Genomic DNA, 22,165 nt, shown 5'->3' with positions numbered 1-22,165 from the left:
GCATTGCCTCCTCTATAAAGATCAGTTGAAGTGGAAGGAAATTTCGTTAACTACCTAACCTAACCTAACCTAACCTAACCTAACCTAACCTAACCTAAACTTGTCTTGTCACGATTTTGGTACGGTTTGCAAACTTAGCCTTTGTGTATTCTTATTGACTTATGGCATGTGTGCATGTAATATATTATTTGCGTGTGTGTATTATTACAGCGTGGTTCCACGTAAGTTCTACAAGTAGGCCTAATAACAAATTTCAAGAAGGTAGCTGAATTATTTATAGGCCTACAAGGCAAACGACGAAGAATGCGTGTATCAAAAGAAAGGCAGAAATACATAACAGTAAATTAAGTGACGGTGAGAGAGTGTGTGAATTTCCTTAATTCTTCATTGAGCTTGAGAACCGACTTAATTATGAATATTTTGATTGATCATTTATTTGGGTAAAGGAACCTCAATTATTGATACATTGAGGTTATTTTTTTCTTTTTTGCTATGGGCTTTACGTCGCACCGACACACATAGGTATTATGGCGACGATGGGATAGGAAAGGCCTAGGAGTTGGAAGGAAGCGGCCGTGGCCTTAATTAAGGTACAGCCCCAGCATTTGCCTGGTGTGAAAATGGGAAACCACGGAAAACCATTTTCAGGGCTGCCGATAGTGGGATTCGAACCTACTATCTCCCGGATGCAAGCTCACAGCCGCGCGCCTCTACGCGCACGGCCAACTCGCCCGGTATATTGAGGTTAGACAGTTCATGGTTATGCCTCGTGATTTCAATATGTAACTAGTCAAGTGTCCGCCTCTGTGGTGTAGTGGTTAGCGTGGTAAGCTGCCACCCCCGGAGGCCCGGGTTCGATTCCCGGCTCTGCCACAAAATTTGAAAAGTGGTATGAGGGCTGGAACGGGGTCCACTCAGCCTCGGGAGGTCAGCTGAGTTGAGGTGGGTTCGATTTCCACCTCAGCCATCCTAGAAGTGGTTTTCCGTGGTTTCCCACTTCTCCTCCAGGCAAATGCCGGGATGGTACCTAACTTAAGGCTACGGCCACTTCCTTCCCTCTTCCTTGTCTATCCCTTCCAATCGTCCCGTCCCCCACAAGGCCCCTGTTCAGCATAGTAGGTGAGGCTGCCTGGGCGATGTACTGGTTCTCCTCCCCAGTTGTATCCCCGACCCAAAATCTCACGCTCCAGGACACTGCCCTTGAGGCGGTAAAGGTGGGATCCCTCGCTGATTCAGAGCGAAAAACCAACCGTGGATGGTAAACAGATTAAGAAGAAGAAGAAGAAGTCAAGTTGGCAGGTGTGATGAGTCATTAAATAAAAGAGAAATGGGCGGCGATATTTGCTATTTAGTGTGCAGCTTTAAATGACGAGTACTATAGTCAAATAGTGGCAAAGTTGTACTCACCGAAAATGTTCCCTGGGAACTTCTTCTCGTTAGGGGTTGCCATCACGAAGACACTCGCTCCCACGACACTCGGCACACTCACTCACAGGAACACTGGGATCAGTCTTGGTTTAGCAGCCGCGTGGAACTGTCGAATGAAAACACATGATTATATATAGCACATGTAATGTTTGCGGTGGGAGGAAATGTCCTGACGTCATCATTACCGTAGCAACCAGCGCTCCGCTGGCCGCTTGGCAAGGGTACAAAAAACTACAACTCACCCAGACCATGCCTAACCTTGGAATTATTTCCACCACATTGCGCCGTCATCAACTGATAACAATTAACAGTATATCGCTACCGTCCTTGTGCAGCGAGGTTCATATCACACACCTCTCACATTGCTACTACAACTACAGTACTATCATTACATCCGTTTTTATTTTATTTTCATGCAATTAGCTTTACGTCGCATCGACACAGATAGGTTTTATGGCGACGATGACATAGGAAAGATCTAGAAGTGGGAAGGAATCGATCGTGGCCTGGTGTGACTGGGGAAACCAGGGCTGCCGACAATTTGACCGGGCAAGTTGGCCGTGCGGTTAGGGGCGCGCAACTGTGTACTTACATCCGGGAGAGAGTGGGTTCCATCCCCACTGTCGGCAGCCCTGAAGATGGTTTTCCGTAGTTTCCCATTTTCAAACCACGCAAATGCTGGAGATGTACCTTAATTGGGTTCGAACCCATTATTTCCCGAATGCAAGATGACAGGCACTTGATCCAAACTGCGCAGCCAGTCACTCGGTCTACTATTACTACTATTATTGACAGCGTAAACAGGAAATCAGCAGCAATATATGACAGTTCAGTGGAACGTGATAATAAAACTAATACTGCGAACTCTCGATAACGCGGACCTCGATATCTCGGACTCCCGATAACTCGAATCTCGATATCTCGGACTCCCGATAATTCGGGGGAAATTTTCTGAAAATTATGCGTTAACACACTGTTCGTCCGCCTCTGTGGTGTAGTGGTTAGTGTGATTAGCTGCCAACCCCGGACGGCCGGGTTCAATTCCCGACTCTGCCACGAAATTTGAAAAGTGGTACGAGGGCTGGAACGGGGTCCACTCAGCCTCAGGAGGTCAACTGAGTAGAGGTGGGTTCGATTCCCAGCTCAGCCATCCTGCAAATGGTTTTCCGGGGTTTTCCACTTCTCCTCCAGGCAAATGGCGGGATTGTGCCTAACTTAAGGCCACGGCCGCTTTCTTCCCACTTCCTTGTCTATCCCTTCCAATCTTCCCATCCCCCCACAAGGCCCCTGTTCAACTTAGCAGGTGAGGCCGCCTGCGCGAGGTACTGGTCATTCTCCCCAGTTTTATCTCCGACCCAATGTCTCACGCTCCAGGTCACTGACCTTGAGGTGGTAGAGGCGGGATCCCTCGCTGAGTCCGAGGGAAAAACCAACCCTGGGGGGTAAACAGATAAAGAAAGATGAAACACACCATTCGCAAGTCGATAGAGTAGTATAAACGAGGAGGGGTAAAATACAACAATTTTCTAAATCAAACCTGTCAAGTATGTGTGAAGCTTTAGAAGTACTTATCGATGTTATAGATTCGACTTCAAGCCCTGAAATACAGCCATTCTAAGGACTCGTAAGGTGTGCACGTGGTATAATTATTTGCAATTAATATCGTGCACGCGGTATAATTATTTGCAAGTAATATCAAAATATTTCAGAAGAATGCTGAATGTGAGATGGATAGATCGAATCACGAATGAAGCGATAAAGAATCGAATTGGTGAGAGGAGATCGATTTGACTAAATTCAACGAGATGAAGAGATAGTATGATGGGACATATCTTAAGACACCCACGATTTGTTCAGTTGGTTTCTGAGGGAGGTGCAGGCGATAGAAACGGTAGGGATAGACCAAGGTCTGAATATGACAGATTAGAGCAGACGTAGAATGCAGTAGTTACGTAGAAATGAAATGGTTAGCAAAGGATATGGTGGCGTGGAGAGCTGCATCAAACCAGTCTATAGACTGATGACTCAAACCAAACCAAACCAAACCCCATGGCACTACAGCCCTTGAAGGGCCTTGGCCTACCAAGCGACCGCTGCTCAGCCCGAAGGCCTGAAGATTACGAGGTGTCGTGTGGTCAGCACGACGAATCCTCTCGGTCGTTATTCTTGGCTTTCTAGACCGGGGCCGCTATCTCACCGTCAGATAGCTCCTCAATTCTAATCACGTAGGCTGAGTGGACCTCGAACCAGCCCTCAGGTCCAGGTAAAAATCCCTGACCTGGCCGGGAATCGAACCCGGGGCCTCCGGGTGAGAGGCAGGCACGCTACCCCTACACCACGGGGCCGGCGATGACTCAAACAACAACATCAAAAAATTCGCCTTCGTACATTTCCTCCGCTGCACGGAAAAAGAATAACGTATAGTGAAAGTGAGTTCAGATTATTCGGTTGTTCCCCTCTTACTAAACTCAAAATCTGCTTTACGTCGCACCGACTCAGACAGGACTTCTAGCGACAATGGGATAGGAGTGAGAAGGAAGCGGATGTGCCCTTGATTAACATACAGCCCCAGTAAAAGCGGCGAAAATGGGAAACCACGGAAAAAATCTTCAGGGCTGCTGACAGTGAGGTTCAAACCCACTATCTCCCGAATGCAAGCTCACAGCCACGCGCCGTAACCGCACGGCCAACTCGCTCCTTAGTACCCTCTTACGATATGCAAGGGGTACAGGTAATGCATCCTTTGACTCTACCTACACGGGAAATAAAAAGTCCCGATAAATTGTAAGAAAAAGAAAAATGAGTGTGTCCACAAAATAAGAGTTAGGCTCATGAATTGTGAGGAAATGAAATTTATCGTTATTATTATTATTATTATTATTATTATTATTATTATTATTATTATTATTATTAGCTCCTTGGCGGAATGGTCAGCGTAATGCTATTCAGAGGGCCCCAGGTTCGATTCTCGGCCGGGTCAAAGTTTATAACGTTAAATGATTAATTCCCGTGGCTCGGAAACTGGGATTTTGTACTGTCCCCAACATCCCTGCAACTCACACACCACTAGCAACACTGTCCTCCACTACAATAACATGAAGTTTCCTATACACGGCAGATGCCGCTCACCGTTGTCGAATAGTCTGCAGGCCCTAACGTTATGCCCCTGCCGAGCCCGAGAATAGGTCATCCTGTAGTGTAGGGCCTACTTGTTATGATTTTACAATTGGCATGTATGCAACATGGGTAAAGTAACATTTATTCTTAAGGCGACACTCCAGAGATAAAAAGATATGGGTTTTCACGAAACTTTGTGGGAATGTCACCTACATAAAAGAGTTATCACGAACATTTCTTTCATATACAATTATTAGTTTTCCAAAACAACTTTCTGAAATTTTTAATTCCATTTTTTCATGAAATTTAATTAACATGTTAATGTAAATTCGTAATTAGGTAGATAATACTTCTTCCAAAAGCACTACGTGCCGATTTTTCTGTACATAATTTATATAAGGAGATATATCGTACTAAAGTTTGTGTAATTTTTACGTTCTAAAATGTTGGACTTAAAATCCTTACCGGGCGAGTTGGCAGTGCGTTTAGGGGCGTGCAGCTGTGAGCTTGCATCTGGGAGACAGTCGGTTCGAACCCCACTGTCGCCAGCCCTGAACATGGTTTTCCGTGGTTTCCCATTTTCACACCAGGCTGTACCTTAATTAAGGCCACGGCCGCTCCTTCCCTTTCCTATCCCATCGCCGCCATAAGACCTATCTGTGTCGGTGCGACGTAAAGCAACTAGAAAAAATCTCTACTACTTGAAAACATTCTGCAATAAAAATATTCCATATGCAGGTTTCTTAATATAGCTGTGATACATATATCATACACATTTTCTTACATTTGACAAACTGTTATGGGAGAGAAATGGGATTTAAATGTAAAATTACAATTGGCAAACAAAGTATTATTACAATGGTAAATTGTTTGAATTCAGCGGAATAACTTGGTGACAAGAAAAAAGAAACTCAATCCTTTCAATTTCAGTCATAAAACATTCACGAAAATGACCAAAATATTTATTTTTATCTCCTTAAGAAGTATTAACATGTTCACTTCAAATTTCCAATTACATTTCACATACTAATCTTGGCTGTCGAGGACAGGGTTACATACTAGTTTCTTATAATTATTTATGAGTATGATCAACCCTCTAAAGCTGGGTCCCCGCAATAAGATTCTATCCGACTTTGCTGTGCGGGAGTGAAAGATTGGTAGATTCTCGATATCTTAACCATAAGTTAGAAGTAATATATATTAAAGTAGCGAGAATGATTGCTAGTGCAATCAGTTGATAAGAATTGCATAAAACTAATACAAATGAGAAGATAAAGGCTAAGTTGGAAATAAATTCGATGGATGAAATTGTGCATATAAAACAACTTCGGTGATCAGGTCATGTAAGGTGAATGGAGGAAGACATGAATAATGAATTCGGCTATGGAGGTAGGAGAAGCAGAAAGGGATGGAGGTGGGGATGTTTAGACGCACGTTTTATATGGAACTAAACAAGACAGTAGATGAAAATAGAGGTTTATAGAGGCGCTTGGTTCTTTCATCTTCTTTCTGACACTCGAATGTAGACGTCTTAACATCGATCGTTGATTTTCTTAATAACTTGACTTCTTTAATTTATTATTATTCATCTTCAGAGCACAATATTTTAATGAAGAAAATATGTGTTTCGAGATTCAAAAAATTAGGAAACACATCTCATAAACGGGACTGTCAAGGCCAAAAGCCAATGTCATTAGAAGGCAGTTCATTTAATAGCTCAATACAAAGGCCAGCCTCCTGACAAAACAGCCGATAATTTTCCATTTATATTCTAAACACAAGGTAAAGTTCTGAAACATTGATAACAACTTTCCTGCTTAACCTGAATTATGAAGTGCTCAGGAGGGTCTCAGGTTGTCGGTTAGGGACGTTGTGATCCATTCACTGATGGAGGTGAAAATCCGAACATGTGTTGTTTGAACCTGTACAATAGTAACTCCCAGTTGTAATCCTAAGTACACTAAATTATATGCCCGTCTTCTTCTTCTCTCTCCTTGTATTTTTCCCAGTTTATTGGAGTCGGCAATTGATCTGAATTAGGCCAAGTTTTACGGCCGGATGAGCTTCCTAACGACAACTCTATGTCAAGGGATGTACTCAGTATTTCACCTTTCTGTGCTGGTTGTGTGTAGATGAAGCGAACACAAACAGCCAGTTTCCGAGTGTGAGTATGTATGTTGAATACTCAGCCCGAAGGCTGGTTGGATCCTCAACAACTCCGCCTTAAGCTGCAATAGAAGGCAAAGGCATCACTAAAGAGGCATACTAGCGAAATGAGGAGTGAGGTAGTTCCACGTTGATGTCTTCCCGAACCAGAAGTTGTTATCACAAATCAGTCTGCCAAGCCCACAGTAAGGCACGCGCCAACTGACTAACGATATTTTCACACCATTCATAGCAGGCACTGGATGTTATTACTAGCATCACCCATGCGGTGGTGGTACATGAAATTAAATGGCGTATGGTTTTTAGTGCCGGGAGTGTCCGAGGACAAGTTCGGCCCGCCAGATGCAGGGCCGGGAATTTTAACCATAATTGGTTGATTTTGCTGACATGAGGACTGGGTGTATGTGTCGTCTTCATCCTCATTTCATCCTCATCATGACGCGCAGGTCGCCTACGGGAGTCAAATCAAAAGACTTGTATCTGGCGAGCCGAAATTGTCCTCGGACACTCCCGACACTAAAAGCCATGCGCCATTTCATTTCATCAATAAGCTTGGTATTGGCGTAAATTCGTTCAGGATGTTTAATAGAGGATGGTTGCCTAGTTGTACGTCCTCTTAAAACAATAATCACCACCACCATCAGGTGTTTACCACAACTAATATCATGGTCTTTTTAACATTGATGTTTAAGCGTGAATCTGGCAATGCTGATGACTATACATTCAGCATCTTGGACAACTCTTTCTTGCAGTCTGCTACAATTACTATGTCATCTGCAAATCGAATGCATTGGCTATGGTGCCCATCTATTTTAACTCCTTTTGTATTTGCTTTAAACTTATTTATGGCTACTTCTGTGAACATTAAAGAGGTACGGTGAGAGAGGGCAACCCAGCCTTTTTCTGATTTTTGCTGTCTGGATACTTCCTCTGATATTTACCATCGTGGTCTGTCCATCATAGACTCGCAGTATCAGCCTCCTGTCTTTCCAGCACAAATCTGTAACTTTGAACAGTTTGTCCCAATTCACGTTATGGAAAGCCTATTCAACATCTACAAACGCTACATAGGTGTTTCTACTCATCTCCAAGCTCCTTTCTAAAATTATTTGGAGAGCCCATAATACTTCTCTTGTTCCCATTTCTGTCCTAAATCCGAACTGGTCCTGATGAATTTTTAAGCTTAATTTGTTATTTATCCTGTTTTTATTTACTAATAATACTGTTTTCGATATATGAGAGAGCAGAGTTATGGTTCTGTGGTCAAAAGTTCTAATAATAGTAATGATGTTATTTTGTTTTACATCCCACTAACTACTTTTACGGTTTTTGGAGACGCCTCGAAACATTCGACATAACTTTCTTTCTTTGGTATCATAACCGTTCTGTTTTTGATGAAGTCTTCTGAATTTTCGCCATTATCGTAGCATCTGCATATCGTGGCATATATAAGTTTTTTCAGTTTCTCTCCCATATTCTTTAGCAGTTCTCCTGGTATGTTATCAATCAATCAATCAATACTGATCTGCATTTAGGGCAGTCGCCCAGGTGGCAGATTCCCTATCTGTTGCTTTCCTAGCCTTTTCCGAAATGATTTCAAAGACATTGGAAATTTATTGAACATCTCCCTTGGTAAGTTATTCCAATCCCTAACTCCCCTTCCTATAAATGAATATTTGCCCCAGTTTGTCCTCTTGAATTCCAACTTTATCTTCATATTGTGATCTTTCCTACTTTTATAAACGCCATTCAAACCTATTCGTCTACTAATGTCATTCCACGCCATCTCTCCGCTGACAGCTCGGAACATACCACTTAGTCGAGCAGCTCTTCTTCTTTCTCTCATTTCTTCCCAACCCAAACATTGCAACATTTTTGTAACGCTACTCTTTTGTCGGAAATCACCCAGAACAAATCGAGCTGCTTTTCTTTGGATTTTTTCCAGTTCTTGAATCAGGTAATCCTGGTGAGGGTCCCATACACTGGAACCATACTCTAGTTGGGGTCTTACCAGAGACTTATATGCACTCTCCTTTACATCCTTACTACAACCCCTAAACACCTACCTGGACCGGTAGCTTTATTCCCATGTAATCGCTGAAATACTGATTCAAACTCCATCCTTGTGATTGTAGGACGTTTATCATCCTCCTCTACTTCATGTTCCGGTCCAATACATCTTAGGTCGTTCAGCACATTTTCTCTATCGTACAGTTGTTGAAGGTATTCCTTCCACCGTGCACGGATGTCATTATTATCTTAATATTTTCCCATTTGTATCTCTTACTACGGAGATTTCGCTTTAGGTTTCCCGTTTAATGCGTTAATGTTCCTATATGCTATTTCCGTTTTTCCTTCAGCAATATATTTTCCGATATTCTCAGTTACCTCGACCATCCACGCTTCTTTCGCTCTTCTGCTTATATTCTTATTTTGACTTGTCTGTACTGTTCTTGGCTTCTTGTTGTTCCCTCTCCTGTACTGGTTTCGTTTCACTATCAGATCCAATATTTCCCTGATAATCAACGGTTTTCTTGTTCCCAAAGTTTCATGAGCTACACCTAGCAAGCTTTCTTTTACAGTATCCTATTTCAGCTCTTTATTTCCTTTGGTTAATTCATTTATTATTTTGATTGTCTCTTAGCTTGGCTAAATCTAAAGGTTTTGCTTTTCGATGGTCGATACTTTTCAGTTGTATATTGCATACGACCACGACTAGGCAATGTTCATTGTCATCTCTGCCGCAGGATAGCTGAGACTTGTTTTGACATGATTGCGATATCTTCTATTGACAAGAATATAATCATTTCGATAACGGGCAGAGTCACCTGGGGCTTTTCAGGTGTATCTTATGCGTAATCGAATGTCAAATAATGTGTTTTTCACATTCATATAATACTGATCACAGTAGTCTAGTAAACTCTCTCCTCGCTTGTTTCTGACACCTAGACCAAACTTCCCGATTACTTCTCGGTCTTGTTGCGTTACAACAATAGCATTGAATTCCCGCATGATCATTACATTATGTGATTCCTTTCTCAGATTCCATATCTCGTCAATGTTCTCTCATACATTTCTTCATTCGAGCTGTTTGATGTGGCAGAGTAATTTGAGCAATAACCAGATTCCTGGGATTTGTTTTGATTGTTCTAACTAGATGATGATGATGCTTGCTGTTTTAAGGGGCCTAACATCGAAGGTCATCGGCCCCTAATGTTCTAACTAAAATCCTCTCATTAACGTGATAGGTGTTCATCATATTCCTTGTCCAGTTACGTCTAATTAGCAGTCCTACTCCATTACCAGCTCCACTTGTACTACCACTATAAGTTACATCATTCTAAAGTCATCACTGTAGAAATCACTACCTGGCTAGAGAGGCGTTCCCTTTTAGGTACACGCCCCACCCCTTCAGGGTGAGGAATGAAAACTTTAGTAGATAGATAGAGAAATCACTATTTCCTGGCCACCTTTATTCACACAGCCCCAGAATATCCAGTTCTCTTTCTTTCATGAAAATTTTATCTTCTTCCATTTTTGCTGCTTCCACCAACGTTCTTACGTTCCACGTTCCAATTTTCATTGACTCTATATTGCGAGGATTTCACAATGTTATTATTATTATTATTATTATTATTATTTTGCTATTTGCTTTACGTTGCACCGACACAGATATGTCTTACGGCGACGGTGGGATAGCAAAGGCCTAGGAATTGGAAGGAAGCGGTCGTAGCCTTAATTAATGTACAGCCCCGGCATTTGCCTGGTGTGAAAATGGGAAACCACGGAAAACCATCTTCAGGGCTGCCGACAGTGGGGCTCGAACCCACTATCTCCCGATTACTGGATACTGGCTGCACTTAAGCGACTGCAGCTATTGAGCTCGATATTATTATTATTCACAAACGATGAAAACTACAGTACGAGATATACGTGGACGGCATTGCATTTCATACACCTGACATGCATTGAACGACATTCGAAACATTGTCCGAGGATAGCGACGATAACACTGAACTCTTCCATAGCATAAACCAAGTGCCTCATATTTATGTTCCGCTGTTTTATTTGCTGCAGCTAAGATCCAAAATGGCAGATTGTATATACGTTTTAACGATTGGAAATTCCCATTAGTTTCTTTGTCATTTTGTAAAATCTCTTGTCAGATGTCCCATCCGATTTCCTATTTAATTAGAAAGAGTTATGTAAGCAATCATATCCAAACACAGCCATGCATTTAAAGAGAAAATTAAAAGCAAAACACGTGGAATTCTAAGAGTAAACTTCATCAATATTCCGTGTTTATCAACAGAAACTTAAGAGTTAACGATTTCTCAAGTAGACCACGGGCACTTTTCTTCCAATTACTCACCTAAATGTCCCATCATTTTCTTGCGGTCCTCCACTACTTTCTAAAACATCTAGCCTAGGATAGCTTAGTGATAAATCGCACTCCCCTGTTCTTTACTCTTATCATATGCATTCCATACCAGAATCGATCCCTTCTTAACTTTGCAGTGGAACCAGATATCTAACTCGAGTGAACCAGATAGGAAGCCAGCATCCACATTCCTAGGCTACAACGACCCTTTATCGCAACGTACCGTCCAAGGACGTTCCAAAGCAAGCATCGTCAACTGGCCTGTATTTTAGTTATGCGCAACACGTCGACGGTTGAACAGCGGTGTTTGTGCACGTGGGTGGAGACAGGTGGAGTGAACAGATGTGGAATGGTTGAGGGAGTTGGATGGGAATCAAAGCGAACAATGAATTTTGCTGTGTATAGTTTCCAGAAAATGTATCATAAATAATTTCAATTGTGTACTGAAGACGAGAACGTTATGACCCAAGCATACTTTCGGACTGGATTTAAAAAGAATTTGCCGCTGGGCTCGCCAGGTGCAGGTCTTTCGATTTGACTCCGGTAGGCGATCTGCGCGTCGTGATGAGCATGAAATAATGATGAAGGCGACATATGCTGCCAGCTCCCTTGGCAGCGGAGTTAACCAAGGATGGTTAAAATTCCCGACCCTGCCGGAAATCAAACCCGGGACCCCTGTGACCAAAGGCCAGTACGCCATTGAGCCGGACTGTAGTTGAAACATCCATAGATTCAGTTCGAATTCCGTTCTTCAAAACATTCTACAGTTTCTTCATTCGACTTCTACGATGTATCTTCCAATGTTGGTCTCAGTCGATTGGGAACATATACTGTACACCGGAGAAAACAATCAGCAGCAGGCTTGTCAGCTGGATCTCATTCTCACTGTACAATAAGTACAAGACACCGAACGACCGCTATGTACCGAGACACAAAATAAAGCACGAGGCGCAATGAACTATTTTCTTGACTGAGATAAACCAGACGGTGTGGCGACACAGTACGCAATACTCCTCTGAAAATAACTCCTCTTGGCTCAAGTACATCTGGCTGCCAATTACAGATAACCCGTATAGTGGCGTGATGTCTAATAATATCACATTTACTATGTTGTGCATAACAAAAGAAATATTGGGAACAAGTATTCAAGTGTAATGCAAGTGTAATGTCCGCCTCTGTGGTGTAGTGGTTAGTGTGACTAGCTGCCACCCCCCGGAGGCCCGGGTTCGATTCCCGGCTCTGCCACGAAATTTGAAAAGTGGTACGAGGGCTGGAACGGGGTCCACTCGCCTCGGGAGGTCAACTGAGTAGAGGCAGGTTCGATTCAAACCTCGACCATCCTCAAAGTGGTTTTCCGTGGTTTCCCACTTCTCCTCCTCGCAAATGCCGGGATGGTACCTAACTTAAGGTCACGGCCACTGCCTTCCCTCTTCCTTGTCTATCCCTCCCAATCAACCCATCCCCCCCCCCCCGCAAGGCCCATGTTCAGCATAGCAGGTGAGGCCGCCTGGGCGAGGTACTGGTCATCCTCCCCAGTTGTATCCCCCGACCCGATGTCTGAAGCTCCAGGACACTGCCCTTGAGGCGGTAGAGGTGGGATCCCTCGCTGAGTCCGAGGGAAAAACAGACACTGGAGGATAAACAGATTAAGAAAGAAAGAATGTAATATTTTTGTGCATATCTTCTTCTACTTCTTCTTCTTCTTCTGCTTATTATTATTATTATTATTATTATTATTATTATTAATCGGCTTACCCTCCAGGGTCGGCTTTTCCGTCGGACTTAGTGAGGGATTCCACCTCTACCGCCTCAAGGGCAGTTTCCTGGAGCTTCAGACTTTGGGTCGGGGGATACAACTGGGGAGGATGACCAGTACCTCACCCAGGCGATCTCACCTGCTACGCTGAACAGGGCTCTTGCGGGAAATGGAAAGATTGAAAGGGATAGACAAGGAAGAGGGAAGGAGGCGGCCGTGGCCTTAAGTTGGGTATAATCCCGGCATTTTCCTGGAGGAGAATTGGGAAACCACGGAAAACCACTTCCAGGATGGCTGAGGTGGGAATCGAACCCACCTGTACTCAGTTGAACTCCCGAGGCTGAGTGGCCGCTTTTCCAGCCCTCATACCTTTTCAAATTTTCGTGGCAGAGCCGGGAATCGAACCCGGGTCTCCGGGGGTGGCAGCTAATCACACTAACCACTACACCACAGAGGCGGGCACATTTCTATGTAATTATTCATAAATGTTTAAAAATTGTGAGAGCTCGTTTAATTTTCAGAATTTAGTAAAATAACTGGGGAATTTCATCTCAAATAGAATATGTTTTCCGCTCTCTGTGGTGTAGTGGTTAATGTGATTAGCTGCCACCCTCGGAGTCCCGGCTTCGACTCCCGCCACGAAAATTGAAAAGTGATACGAGGGTTGGAACGGAATCCACTCAGCCTCGGGAGGCCGTCACACAGAAAACCGTATAATCTTTACTTCCATGCCATGCGGTGACTGTCAAAATTCCCTGTGGCGCAGGAGTACCAGGTACATTATTTGACAAGCAATCCAATGAATGTAGGATACCTGCAATCTTTATTTGTACTTCGTTTTATTAATAGAGTGCACAGTAAATCGTTCTCAAATGGGTGCAATTTCGCACGACAGGCTGTCACGCCTTATATGACGTTACCTGGCGCGTGCTCTGTTATGTAACTTCCTGCTCTAATCGCCTGATCACATCGCGTTTACCGCAGTATTTAACCGCTTTATTACAGTGCTCCCAGTGGCTGAAGAACAGGTCGGTAATAAAGAAAGAAATAGCCTGTCGCAATTGAAGCTGTGAACATAATAATCTAGAACAACCGCAGGGAACAGAAATTGTAGCCTGTTTACTCAGCTGAACGTGTATAATGTTATACATCTTCGCAAACAATTCTCAGATATTCTAATAATATCTACCTGTGGGTGGGGATGGTGGAGTCTGGTTACTTGGCTGAATGGTCAGTATACTGGCCTTCGGTTCAGAGGGACCCAGGTCCAATTCCCGGCCGGGTTAGGGATTTTATCTGCGTATAGTTCATTCGACTGGTTGCGAGCTTATGTTTGTCTCAGTACGCATCTACAGTCAAAACCGTTTATTGGGACATCGCTTGTAACGACCTACTGGATACAACGGCGAAATCTAACGGCCGCGTCTAAATCCTACATAAACACTATAGGCTATTTAAAAACTCGCTTAGTACGACGTCGCTTATTAAGACATATCGTATAAAACGATGTAATTTGATCACATTTTCGGAGAATGTATCGGCTGTAACGTCCAATGTTAATTTTTTGTTTGTTACGTATTTGGGGATTGCTAACTCTACCTGCAGTTGCTGCTGGGTAAACTGAGTAGCTCAGTAGTTGCTGTTGCCGGTCCCAAGCCCGGATAATGAAAGTGGGTTGAACGTCAGGCTTAAAGCAACAAGCCGCCTGGTAAAAGCGTCTATTGCATTTAAATACACTGTCTAGAATAAATATTTAGACACTAACTGCTAGCGCTTTCTATCAAAAGACGTGTTGCTCACAACAATGTAATGATTATTGTCGATTTCAAATCACTCTCTCTCTATTAATGGTTAAGGAAAGCATCGCTTTGAAGACGTCACAAAGAAAAAAGAAATTGTTTAATATCATATAAAAGTCGCACATAATATTACGATTAGAAAATTGGGAAACAAACGTCAGCATCGCGAAGGATTTGTGTGTACACACTAAATGATTTCTAGTCCAGCCCCGCGGTGTAGGGGGCGACGCGTCCTCCTCTCAGCCGGCGGTCGCAGGTTCGATTCCCGGCTGGGTCAGGGGTTTTTGATTGTAAATGATAAATATCCCTGGCCTGGGGACTGGGTGTTTATGTCGTCCTTAACGTTCCTTTCCTCATATTCAACACTGTACACCAGCTGCCTCTGTGGATCAATGGTAGAGTGTTGGCCTCCGGATCCCAAGATTGCGGGTGCAAACCTGGCAGAGGTAGTCGGATTTTTGAAGGGCGGAAAAAAGTCCATTCGACACTCCATGTCGTACGATGTCGGCATGTAAAAGATCTCTGGTGACACATTTGGTGTTTACCCGACAAAATTCATTAAATCTCAGCCATAGACGCCCAAGAGAGTTTCGGTTGACTCTGTCTGCCATCTAGTGGGCCTAGAGTAAAACGGAACGTCGAAATTGACAAGCAGATAGCCAGATGGCGTCAAATTAAAATGTCTGCACACGCTAGCTGAGGCCATACGATTATTATTATTATTATTATTATTATTATTATTATTATTATTATTATTATTATTATTATTATTATTATTATTATTGTTAACACTGTACACTTCCTCCATTCCAATTACACGCAGGTTCATATCACATGGTGAAAGTACAGTAGGGGCAAAAGATCTCTATAAGTCGACGCCCCGAACAAATAACATTTAAAAAATATTCCTAAAATTTTCGAAGAAAATTATTTAAAAATCAAGTGCGCCACAATATCTGAGCACAAAGGTATAGAAGGATCTTAACTTAGATGATTTAAGCAGCAAAGAACAAATAATAATGTACCGATAAATAGACCTATTCTTCACGTGAAAGCCAATGAAATTCCTCGCAGTTCCACTTCACATAATACTGTACTATAAATACACTACTTCTTTCAGTTAAGTTTTTCGTAACTTGACCATGTAAGTGTGCAGCCTAAAACTTACAGATATGACACTTTTAGCAACAAAATGAAAAAGCTGGTTTGTGCGACTATCGCCTCTAACGACCGTTGATTGACGGTTTCTTCAGTGTCATTATAACCGATTTTGACTGCACACATAAACCACCACATAAACATGCAATATTGAATACACCCCTCCACATAGAGTTTTTAATAGGAAAGGCATCCTGGAGTAAAACTGGTCTGAACCCATATAAATTGCCAAGCACAGGTAAGAAGACGGTGAGGACGGTAGAATAAATCAAGATATTTTTACTTTTCGTAAGACGCAACTGAAAAGGGAGCCGGGAAGCTCTCCAATAGGGAGCGAGATCGGGACCGTAGCTGAGTTTCGCATTGCTTCCACTTACTAGTGCCAGGTTCATTTTCTATTCGGCCTGTCTTGGTCATCACTTGTTTTCTTCCAACTCCGACGGTATTAAGTTTGCGAAGCCGAGTGCAGTGGTTCTCGAACTGTGATACGCGTACCCCTAGGGCTACGCCTGAGACTTTTAGTGGGGTACGCGAGCAGGCTTCAGAGAAAATTGAAATATGGAAATAAATAAGAATAAAATTATATGTGGAGAGAGAACTGAATTTGATTTTTTAAAAATTTGAATTCATTGAATTTGAATTGAGAGAGAGAGAGAGAGCGTTTCTCTTCATATTCAGACAACACACTACACTTGCAACCACCACGGAAGCATACAATAATGAATACTAGACCTCGGATTTTTAGGTTCTAAAATGTTAGTTTACCTGCCTAAAATAGAATCTCAAATAGGTTCTAAAATATTTTTGGTCAGCTTCACTTGTACGTATTTTAATAGGCATCAATTAAAAACCATGTTTATTTTGCTAAATTGATAATAACTCGTTAGGGAGGAATATATAAAAGAAGTTTCATTCGCCTCTTTGCTGGGAATGTCACAGAATATAATTTTACCATCCGATGCGAAATGGTGAAACTCCTGTAACCACATTCTCTTAATTAATGACGACTTGGAACTTGACATTTTCAGCATAATTCATTGTGTATAGTTCACTGCTACACTTAGTTTCAAGGCCGTCCCACTTTGTGTGCTGGCAATCGATGTCTTGCGATATCTCGCGAAGTGGTACGTATTCCCTATAGTGTATTTGTTACCATCACAATCAATCCCTCTCGTCCTGCACTAGGCGCTGCGGAAAATAATATCCACATGCGGGGATCATGAGAGCGCTAGAATACCATTAATTATCTTTGCTATTATTCCAAGGTGGTTCAGCAGTAATTTTATCAGCTCAAATAGCGTAAGACATACTCCACATTCCCCTCCCTCATGCACACCATACCGCGAGCTTGACCACGAATAACTAAGCCATGCGTCCCCATTGCGCTTGCCTTTTTTCGAGGTGAATGAATTCTTGGTCGCCCTCGTTGTCATTTAGCGGCGCTCTGAACGGGTTGCGATATTACAGTACCTCTCGAGACTTAACGAGTACTTTATTGCTAGTTCCTCCGCAGTACGACCTGTCGACAAACAGAAACTTATGAACCATTACGATACACACCCCACCCCTGACAGAAATAAATTCGATTTCAGTCACGTGACACCCCTCCAAGTCAGGAAAGCAGTCCTTAGGATAAGCACGAAAGCGAAAGGAATTGATGACATTGGAACTGAAATGCTCAAACTAATTCTTGATTTTATATTACCAAACTTAACCCACATAATCAATTTCTCTCTTCTATACTCCACATATCCAACTCTCTGGAAGAAGGCTATTGTGCTACCTCTTCCGAAAAGTCAAACGCCTTCGAACGAGGGAGACTATCGTCCAATATGTATTTTATCAGCCTTATCTAAAATCTTAGAATATATAGTCCATAAACAAATGTCAGAGTACCTTCAAACACACAATCTCCTTATTCCTTTCCAGTCCGGTTTCCGACAAGGACATAGTACAACTACAGCCTTACTCAAAGTGACTGAGGACGTTCGACAAGAAATAGACAGAGGACGAGTCACAGTTCTAGTACTACTAGATTACAGTAAAGCTTTTGACAGCGTAGACATTGACATATTACTTGTAAAACTGAAGGCTCTATATTTTTCTCAGAGTACGATTGCTTGGATGCATTCCTATCTTCATGGACGTCAACAATGTGTGAAAGGTAATAATGGAATTGTTTCCTCGTGGCACCACGTGAATAGAGGAGTCCCTCAAGGCTCTGTACTTGGACCTCTTCTTTTCGCACTCTTTATGAATGACATATCATCGAATTTAAGACATTGCAAATACCACATGTACGCTGACGACCTTCAACTCTACACAGACTCTACAGCACAAGACCTTCAGGAAAATATAGACTTACTAAACATTGACTTACAGACTGTTAGTGAATGGTCTGCTGCCCACGGCCTGCAACTGAACCATACAAAGTCACAAGTAATCCTTCTTGGCCATCAAAATCAAATGGCAAGTATCAATAAACGTCCATTGCCAAGAGTAATCCTTCAGAATGTTGCAATTCCTTTTGTACCACAAGTGAAGAACCTCGGCGTTATCATGGACGAACGCATGACTTGGTCTGGACATATCTTACATATCTGCCAAAAGGTTTTCTCTGCTCTTCATTCTTTATATAAATATAAATACATATTTCCAATAAAACTCAAGCAGAAATTAATCGAGGCTCTTGTAATGCCACATTTCGACTACTGCGATGTTGTTTTCAATGATGTGAGGCCACTGCTGTCCCTAAGGCTACAACGCGCTCAAAACGCATGTGTGAGGTATATATGCAATCTAATAAAATATGACCACGTGTCATCATCTTTCCTAGAACTAGAGTGGTCGCGACTCCACGTTCGCCGAAATCATCATACTCTGTCTCTCCTCCACCGAGTCCTTACTACATCCTCCCCATCTTACCTTTCTTTGCGTTTTCATTATTTCTCAAATGTGCATAACAGAGATACACGGGCTCAAACATCAAACGCCGGGCTGGGTGGCTCAGACGGTTAAGGCGCTGGCCTTCTAACCCCAACTTGGCAGGTTCGATCCTGACTCAGTCCGGTGGTATTTGAAGGTGCTCAAATACGACAGCTCCGTGCCGGTAGATTTACTGGCACGTAAAAGAACTCCTGCGGGACTAAATTCCGGCACCTCGGCGTCTCCGAAGACCTTAAAAAGTAGTTAGTGGGACGTAAAGCAAATATTATCATCATCATCAAACATCAAACCTGCTCGTCATTCCTCACCATCGAACTGCAACATATAATAACTCATTTTCTGTGTTTGCCGCCCGAGAATGGAATCGCTTACCGGATGACGTCGGAGGAATACCAACCACAAGGTCATTTAAAAGAGCGTTAAGAGGTACAGCAGGATACGAATGAACTGTGCATTTCTAGTACTTTACTGATGGTGTTAGTACATTATTAGCAGTAGCTATTATTGTTAATATTAGGCTTATTATTATTGTTGTTGATGTAAGTATGTTTATCTCACTGGGGTGGAATTTTATTTCTGTTATAAAGTATTTAGATTGTCATTAACTGTGCTATACTTAGCATTAATTACGGTAGTGTTAACTTTGATTCTATGTACAAATTGGTTTAGTGTAAGAGAAGGCCTAATGGCCTTAACTACGCCAATAAATACATTTATCTATCTATCTATCTATCTATCTATCTATCTATCTATCTATCTATCTATCTATCTATCTATCTATCTATCTATCTATCTTTTGTAGTTCAGTAAATAACAAGGTGTTAAGAATTACGCTATACTACACAATACTAAAATTTACACTACACCTAAATGCCAATCTTGATAACGATACACTTATTAACACTTATTAACACGAACACAGTAGCACTATAAATATTTAGCTGATTTCAAAACACACTATTCAAATAATGATGATATCACCCAAAGCAGACACTATTATAATATAGTCCAGCCACATGTGCTACGGTATACTGTACTAACTGGCAACATGGAACTCGGACCGACCACCTAACGGAGTTTTAAGATAGAGGGGCTAGGAAAAGGGAGAGCGCGTTCCTAGCAGGGATTGGCTTAAACGGGAGGCGTGTACTGGTTGCAACAGTAACTGCCATCGCTCACTACCACGCTGGGAGCTGTCAGAATACGCACGTTATTTTAATAGCTCTATAAACAGTGAACGGGTTGTTGCTATCTCTCTCCCTTGACAATGAATAACTTTGTTCTTTAACACTTACCATTATTTGACACATGGAGGTAATACATTTCCGATAGGATATAATACATTCCAACAAAGACGTCAGCGAAAATCTGACAATGAATACATTGCAACACTCAGCGTATTGCCAAGTCGTGCGCAGTGAGAGACAAAGCACGCATTAGAGCACTTCAATACTTTTTTCTTTCTTTGCTATTTGCTTTACGTCGCACCGACACAGATAGGTCTTATGGCGACGATGGGAGAGGAAAGGCCTAGGAGTGGGAAGGAAGCGGCCGTGGCCTTAATTAAGGTACGTCCCCAGCATTTGCCTGGTTTGAAAATGGTAAACCACGGAAAACCATCTTCAGGGTTGCCGGCAGTGGGGTTCGAATCCACTATCTCCCGGATGCAAGTACACAGCTGCGCGGCCCTAACCGCACGGCCAACTCGCCCGGTCACTTCAATACTGGCTTTACGGAAATGTTCCCCGTGAGAGCTAGGTGAGCGCTGACCTACCACCACTATTCGGCAACATTGGGTGATCATTTTGAATGGCTAGTGAGGGAACACTCCCCTGTACAGATTAGGAAACTATTGTTCTTACATGACTGAGAACAGAAGAGCAGATGGGAGTTATTCAAAGTTCTCATTTCTTGCGGGGTTTCACTTGGAGTTGCCGAGCTCTGATTCCCTTTTAGGATACAAAATGAGATTAGTCAGCATCTCTTAATTCCAATCAATGTCAGACAATCTCGACATATCTACATTGGTCAACGTCGGTCTACGCCAGTATAGGCCAGACTATGCCAGTTTCGTACGAGTCTACATTAGCATGTCTGTCGCCGTCAGTCAACGTCTGTTATCGCACATTAAGATAAGTCAGCGATGCATTTATGTCCACATCTCAGTTAATGGAATTTATTCCTTTTAAATCTCAGATAAATATTTTGTCCGAGGACCCACTAAGACATTTATATTATACTTCTTGGTGACAAGCTGTAAGAGACGCTAGAATAGGTATATTTAATGGCGTGTGGCCTCCGGAGAGGCCTGGTGCAGGTCTTTTGATTTGACTCCCGTAGGCGACCTGCGCGTCTTGATGAAAACTGCACATGCACCCAATCCCCGTGCCAAGGGAATTAACCAATTATGGTTAAAATTCCAAAATCTGCCGGGAATCGAACCAGGGACCCCTGTGACCAACGGCCAGCATGCTAACCATTTAGCCATGGGGCCGGACGTGAGAATAGGTTACAGGATTTTTGGGTCCCTGGACAACTTAGGAGTCCGGGTCCCTAAATCCTGATACACCCCACCCCACCCTCATTTAATTTAGACCAGAACTGCAAATTTACAGGTTATTTTATAACCAGGACTTACCTGATTATCAGCACTTAGCGGCGGATTTTGCAAAATTGGTGCAAAACTTTTATCGGTGCGAACGAGGTGTATTTGCGATGCTAATTTTGTGCAAAAGCGATAATGGATGCACCGATTTAACACCAATAAAAAATACACGAAAACTGCACCATAATCACACCTCATATTTTTCACGTTAATTTGCCCCATTTTACACCAATAAAATTGGTGTAAGAGAAGTGACATTTTACACCATAGTCCACCAAAAATGAAGTAAATTAATCAGACAATTTCTGCACCAAGTTAGCACCAAAAATGCACCACATTTTTTCTCTCAACCTTCATTATTGTCAACACAACTGTTGAACGAAATTTGCTTTAAAAATGCTCCAAAGTTATACAAAGTTGCATTTGTGGAATCACCTTGGTGTCATGTTAGTGCAAACTTTGTGCAATTTTCTTGGTATTGTTATATTCTTATTGGCACTTAAATTTATTTAAACTTTACTTTTTTATTCTTAATTAATTTTGTTTGGGTCGGAACGAGGACCCTTGGGCATTTACCCCCTCCGCTCCCCCTGTCACCGGCCCTGGATACAGGAACAGAACAAAAAATGCTATAGTGTATTTGTAAATTTCTCCGCTACACGGAAAGTCATAGAATCATGGATACGCTTTTGGGCTTAGAAGACGAAAGAGCGAGTAAAGATCTATTCTTTCGTTGTTCCCCTACCTACATATGGCAGATGCCGCCCACCCTCATCGGAGGGTCTGCCTAACAAGGGCTGCACCCGGCT

At 42.5% G+C, this 22,165-nt stretch overlaps 1 protein-coding gene across 3 annotated transcripts in view; it reads right to left on the bottom strand.

Moving 5' to 3' along the window:
* LOC136857599 (sialin) overlaps window positions 1–22,165 on the bottom strand; it is a 380,389-nt gene that overhangs the window by 298,580 nt on the left and 59,644 nt on the right. For all 3 annotated transcript variants that reach the window (XM_067136381.2, XM_067136380.2, XM_068225248.1), the window contains one exon: window positions 1,408–1,534. In XM_067136381.2, coding sequence (XP_066992482.2) covers window positions 1,408–1,450 — 43 coding nt within the window. In that variant the 5' untranslated portion in view covers window positions 1,451–1,534. The remainder of the gene's footprint in view (window positions 1–1,407; window positions 1,535–22,165) is intronic.

The sequence above is a fragment of the Anabrus simplex genome, chromosome 1, assembly GCF_040414725.1.
Source record: "Anabrus simplex isolate iqAnaSimp1 chromosome 1, ASM4041472v1, whole genome shotgun sequence".
NCBI classification, from domain to species: domain Eukaryota; kingdom Metazoa; phylum Arthropoda; class Insecta; order Orthoptera; family Tettigoniidae; genus Anabrus; species Anabrus simplex.
Note: the sequence above shows the minus strand (reverse complement) of the source record. Positions and strands in the feature narration are given on the sequence as shown.